Genomic DNA, 6,078 nt, shown 5'->3' with positions numbered 1-6,078 from the left:
ACAGCTGTGCCCGGCCACCCTCGCCTCGCCTTGGCGCCCTCCCGTGCGCGCCCGCGATGCCGCGCGCGCTCACACACGCCCCCGTCCGCTGTGGCCTCGCCCCGCTAATGCTGCCGCTACCGCTGTCGGCGCCTTCCTGCTCGCCGGTCGCGCCCATGCGTGCGTCCGTGCGCCCGCCCCTTGTCTCATCGTTGCCCGTGGCCGCGGCGCCGGCTGGCCTCGCCCCGCCCTAGGCGAGCTACGGCCTCGGGCACGGGCACCCGCACCCGCTCGCCCAGTGCCCGATTGGCCCTTTGGGCCACTGCCAGCGGGGCCCCACAGCCGCCTTTTCTTAAAAAATTAATAGGAAAAAATTAATTAATTAGTTAACTAACTAATTAATTAACTTAATTAACCTTGTTAAATTACCCTAATTAACTGAACTTAGTTAATTAAAACTGTTAGACTAGTTAGGTCAATGACAGATGGGCCCCACTGCCCTGTTTGACCAGTCAACGGTCAGTGTTGACCGCTGACGTCATGATGACATCATGCTGGCACAGTAATGGCTTTTATCTATTTAAATTAATTCTTTTATTTTCGAAAATGATTTAAAACTTTGGAAAGTCATAGAAAATAATCCGTAGCTCGGATGAAAATACTTTGTACATGAAAGTTGCTCTGAACGACGAGACGAATCTGAATACGCAGCCCGTTCGTCTGCCACATGTCCCTAGCATAGCGAACCTGCAACCATCCCCTTCTTTTCATCTGTCCGAAAATGCCAAACTTCGGGAAAGCTTTCCCGGATGTTTTCCCCCTTCGCCAGTATCGCGTGACACCACGTTAGGACACACCTAGTGCTGCTTATTGTCATGCATGCATCTGTGTGCCTTATATTTACTGTTTCTTCCCCCTCTTCTCTCCGGTAGACCCCGAGACCGCTGCTGATGCCCCTGTGATCGACTACGTCATCGACGACCCTTCTTCCCTTTCAGCGGAGCTTCCAGGCAAGCCCCCCCTTTGATCATCCCGATATCGCCCATTCCATTCTCTCATGCTTGCATTAGATTTTGCTACTGTAATTGATTGCTCCTATTCTGATGCACAGCCTGCTTTTGTACCTGCTATTGTTACCTACCTGCTTATCCTAAACTGCTTAGTATAGGTTGGTTAGAGATCCATCGGTGACCCCCACCTTGTCCTTGTTACCCCTGCTTCATCATCGATGACTCGATTAACGTGATCGACGACCAGAGCCCGACACCTCACATCACATCACGCCCCTTTTGTTGCTCGACTCTGCAGAGCTACTATCGAGTGCCGAGGGTGATCCCTCATAACGCACTCCTGATGATAATTCTGTAGTGTAGCTATTCGGTCGTGGTCATCGAGGGTGATTTCCTCTTTCACCATTCCCGATACGGCTCTGTCGTGCAACACCTCAAGTGTGAACCTCGAGGGTGGTCCCTCTTACGTTCACCTTGATGATTACATTGAGTGGAATCCACCGGGGGTGATTCCTCGGGTTTTCCCCTTGATGTCTGGACAACCTTGACTTTACTTGAGACCTTGGTGGAAGTCGAGCGGGCCCGGAGAGCACCCGCAAGATGGTTACGAGGCATGGCCGGGCCGGCAGGCCGCCCCCGAGTGGGCTGGGCTAGCCCTTGCCGTATTTCCTTGAGACGGGGCGACGGGTTCACATTATCGTGAGTCTCTGCTCGTCTCCGCAAGCTAATAATACACTATGGTTTGGGTATTTGTTCTGAGTTGGCCTTTGGCCTTTACGCACTAACCACCATGCGAGAATAGTTATGGGCCTCGACGTCGCAGTATCAGCCGAAGCTTTGTCAGACGTCCAGTTCAGTATTGCGGCACGGCCTGGTCGGCGCCCCAGTGGAGGTGGCCTGTATCGCCCTGCGCGCAACGATCCGGAGTGCAACGGGCGATGGGCCCAGACCCCGGAGTGCTTAGGATGTAGACCGCTGGGGACCTCTCTGCTGAGCCTAGGTAGGGCTGCGACGTGTTGATCTTCCGAGGCCGGGCATTGACCCCAGAAAGGTGTGTCTGGCCAGAGTAATCAAGCGTGTTGGAAAACGTGGTGCACCCCTGCAGGGAAGATTATCTATTAATAGCCGTGTCCACGGTAACGGACGTTCAGACTTACATCCTGATCTTTTACAACTAGAAATGGATACTTGAGATATGTGGCTCCGGGATTGCTTTCTCGCAGGGAGTCGAGGAAGGATCTCTAGGCATTAATGTTACAACATGCTTGTTAATTAAACTGCTATTCTTTACTCTTCTACATGCTGCAAGATGCTTGGAGCTGCTTGAAGATGCTAGTCTTCAATAGGCTAGGCCTTCCCCTCTATTCTGGCATTCTGCAGTTCAGTCCACAGATACAGCCCTTCCATTTTGATACCAATGCATACTTAGTATAGATCTGATGCTTGCGAGTACTTTGGATGAGTACTCACGGTTGCTTTGCTACCCCCTTTTCCCCTTCTTCCTTCTTTTCGGTTGATGCAACCAGATGGTGGATCCCTAGAGCTAGATGCCACCCTGACGGATACTGCTACTTGGAGACCGCCGACGACCAGGAGTAGTTGGGAGGTCCCAGGCAGGAGGCCTTGCCTCTTCGATCGTTGCTTCTTTTGTGCTTGCCTTCTTAAGGCTGTCTTGTCTAACTTATGTCTGTACTCAGATATTGTTGCTTCCGCTGACTCTTGTGTGTCGAGCTTGTATTCGAGCCCTCGAGGCCCCTGGCTTGTAATATGAAGCTTGCATTTTTTTCATTTTGTGTCTAGAGTTGTGTTGTGATATCTTCCCGTGAGTCCCTGATCTTGGTCGTACACATTTGCGTGTGTGATTAGTGTACGATCGAATCGGGGGCGTCACAAGTTGGTATCAGAGCCGACTGCCTATAGGAACCCCCTTTCCAACTCCTTGGCCCAAATTGAGTCTAGTCTTTGAAAAACTGATTTACTAACATGGCCGTGTAGCTTACGGGCCCACGTCGCCATTGGGTGGTATTAGGATGTTTTACTCCTCGACCTTTACTCTGGGACTCTGATCTCTCTTCTATTCGTTTTAAATGATTTTGCTAACTCTATCATAGGTTCTCATGATCACATCCATCCGGAGATTTTTACTACGCCTTCCTTGAATTGGGAGTCAGGATCTGCTTCACATTGTTCACGGGCCGCAGGATCCTTTTATCGAGGGCACCCTGCGTCGTCCCCTGCAGATTCCTCGCTCTAGTGGTTTTCTCCGACGTGGATGTAGCCTTTGCTATGTCTCGTTGTTGTATCCCTCCATCGCGTGCCAGCTTGCCGCCTAGTATGTCTAGGATGATTCTCTTGTCCGAACTCATGCTAACAACGTGTAAATGGCTCTGTATATGTATATGTATGTCTTTAATGATACTGAATTGTACATATGTGCCTTTGCTCATGTTCAAGTTACATCATGAATGTCTCCATACACCTGCTCCAACCTCTTGTTAAAACCGCTCCGTGATGATTTTAGCAGGATGGCTGACGATCCTCCACCCTATATTGCCGCAATGATGCAGCAGTTTGAGCTGAATCGTCAGTTTATGACTGGGGTAATGGCCCAGTTCCCGAACCAGAATGCTCATCAACAGCCTGCCCCAATAACACTGCCAGAATTTGTGCGCCTCAACCCGTCCGTTTTCCGGAACTCCACCAATCCTATGGATGCTGGTGATTGGCTTCGTGACATCATGTTTGAGATGGAATCAGCTAATGTTGCCCCTGCCAGTTATGTCACCTTTGCGACATTTCACCTGAAGGGTTCAGCTGCTCAATGGTGGGAAAGCCACAGGGGTATGCTGCCTGCAGAGACTGTAACCACTTGGCAGGAATTTCAGTTAGCCTTCCGTGCACGGCACATTCCTCAAGGTCTGATGGACCAGAAGAAGGAGTTCCGCAAACTCTCACATGGCACAATGACTGTGGATGAATATCAGAGGAAATTCCTTGAATTATCTCGCTATGCTGCGGATGACGTCTGCACTGACGCTCACAAGCAGGAGAAATTCCGTGAAGGACTGCGTCCCGATATAAAGCTCACACTTGTTGCTCATGATTGCGCGGACTTTGCGATGCTTGTCAGCCAAGCTTTCCGAACTGAAACTGGTCTGACTGAGTACCAGGAGTCGCTCAAGCGTACTCGAGATGTTGGCCCATCCTCGAGTCAGCCTGCTCAGAAACGTCGAGTCTGGATCCCACACAATGTTCATCACCGACCTGCTCCAACACCAAGGCCGTCTTATGTTGCACCTCGTTTGCCTCCGCCACCGAGACAGCTAACGATTCAGGGTGGACAGTCCAGTGTTGTAGCTCCTCCTCATAATGATGGTTTATGCCGCAAGTGTGGACAGCCAGGGCACCGAGCTGCCAGCTGCCGCCCGTCACAGAGTCAAAAGGCACGAGCTCGTCAACCCAAAAACCCAAATGCCAGGCCGCCTGCACTCAGTCATGGTCATGTTAATCATGTAAAGGTTGAAGAAGCTCGACGGGACCCCAAAATTGTGATGGGTACCCTCCTAGTGAATTCAGTCCCAGCTTCTGTTCTTTTTGATTCGGGAGCATCACATTCTTTCATTTCTGAAGCATTTGCTCGCAAGCAAGAATTATCGTTTGAAAATATGTACCCTCCACTGGTGGTTAGCTCTCCAGGCTCCAGGTGGGATACCTCGATGATAGCCCACAACAACCACATTGAAATTGGAGGGTTAGTATTCACTGCTTCACTTATGGCCCTCAAGGTTTCTACCATAGATGTCATTCTGGGCATGAATTGGTTGGGTCCTCACCAAACCATTATCGACTGTGCAGCTGAGACAGTCCAGCTCACTCACCCTTTTGGCCAGACAGTCCAATACTCAGCCCGAGCAGCTCAGGATGCCGAGAATCAAATATATGTTCTGAATGCATTGAATGCTTCACCTCTTGAGGGAATAGAGAACATTCCAGTTGTTCGTGAATTCAAAGATGTCTTCCCAGAAGAACTTCCAGGAATACCCCCTGCTAGAGCTGTCGAATTCGTCATAGACTTGAAACCGGGCACTACTCCTATTGCCAAGCGGGCATACAAGATGCCGCCACATGAACTCCTTGAACTTAAGGAGGAAATCGACAAATCTCTTCATAAGGGATTCATTCGTCCTAGTTCCTCTGCTTGGGGAGCACCTTCTCTCTTTGTCAAGAAGAAGGATGGTACGAATCGTTTGGTCCAAGATTACCGACCGATCAACCAGGCAACAATTCAGAACAAGTATCCGCTTCCCAGAATCAACGATCTGTATGATCAACTTGCTGGTTCCTCAGTATTCTCTAAACTGGATTTGAGGTTGGGTTACCACCAGATTCGGGTTCGTGAAGAGGATATTCCCAAGACCGCCTTCGTTACCCGCTATGGTTCATACGAGTACACCGTCATGTCCTTTGGTTTGACAAATGCTCCAGCGACATTCTCTCGTCTGATGAACTATATATTCATGGAATACCTCGACAAGTTCGTCGTGGTTTATCTGGATGATATCCTTGTGTACTCCAAGAACAAAGAAGAACATGCTGAACATCTGCGTCTTGTTCTGGAAAAGCTTCGAGAACATCAACTATATGCCAAATATTCCAAGTGTGAATTCTGGCTTCCCGAAGTGACCTACCTTGGGCATGTCATCTCCAAGGATGGTATTGCCGTCAACCCCGAACGAGTTGAGGCTATTCTCGACTGGACTCCTCTGAAGAATGTCAAACAAGTCAGAAGTTTTCTCGGACTCGCCAGCTATTGCCGTCGATTTGTCGAGAACTTCTCCAAGATCGCGAAGCCCCTGACTAGTCTGCTTCACAAAGGCATCAAGTTCGATTGGACAGAAAAGTGTCAGGAAAGTTTCCAAGCACTCAAAGACAAGCTGACTTCTGCCCCAGTGCTTGCTCCGCCAGATACTAAGAAGGATTTCGTCATTTACTGCGATGCTTCACGACAAGGATTAGGATGTGTCCTAATGCAAGAGCGCAGAGTGTTTTCTTATGCCTCTCGTCAGTTGCGCCCTCACGAAGAGAACTA

At 49.9% G+C, this 6,078-nt stretch overlaps 1 protein-coding gene across 1 annotated transcript; it reads left to right on the top strand.

The window, feature by feature from the left end:
• The first annotated feature begins 3,547 nt into the window (after positions 1-3,547).
• LOC141025936 (uncharacterized) lies at positions 3,548-5,672 on the top strand. The gene is made up of 2 exons (XM_073501870.1): positions 3,548-5,283; positions 5,612-5,672. The coding sequence occupies exons 1-2, from the start codon at positions 3,548-3,550 to the stop codon at positions 5,670-5,672; spliced, it is 1,797 nt and encodes a 598-aa protein (XP_073357971.1).
• Positions 5,673-6,078: the final 406 nt, after the last annotated feature.

Source organism: Aegilops tauschii, chromosome 6 (genome assembly GCF_002575655.3).
Source record: "Aegilops tauschii subsp. strangulata cultivar AL8/78 chromosome 6, Aet v6.0, whole genome shotgun sequence".
NCBI lineage: Eukaryota > Viridiplantae > Streptophyta > Magnoliopsida > Poales > Poaceae > Aegilops > Aegilops tauschii.
Note: the sequence above shows the minus strand (reverse complement) of the source record. Positions and strands in the feature narration are given on the sequence as shown.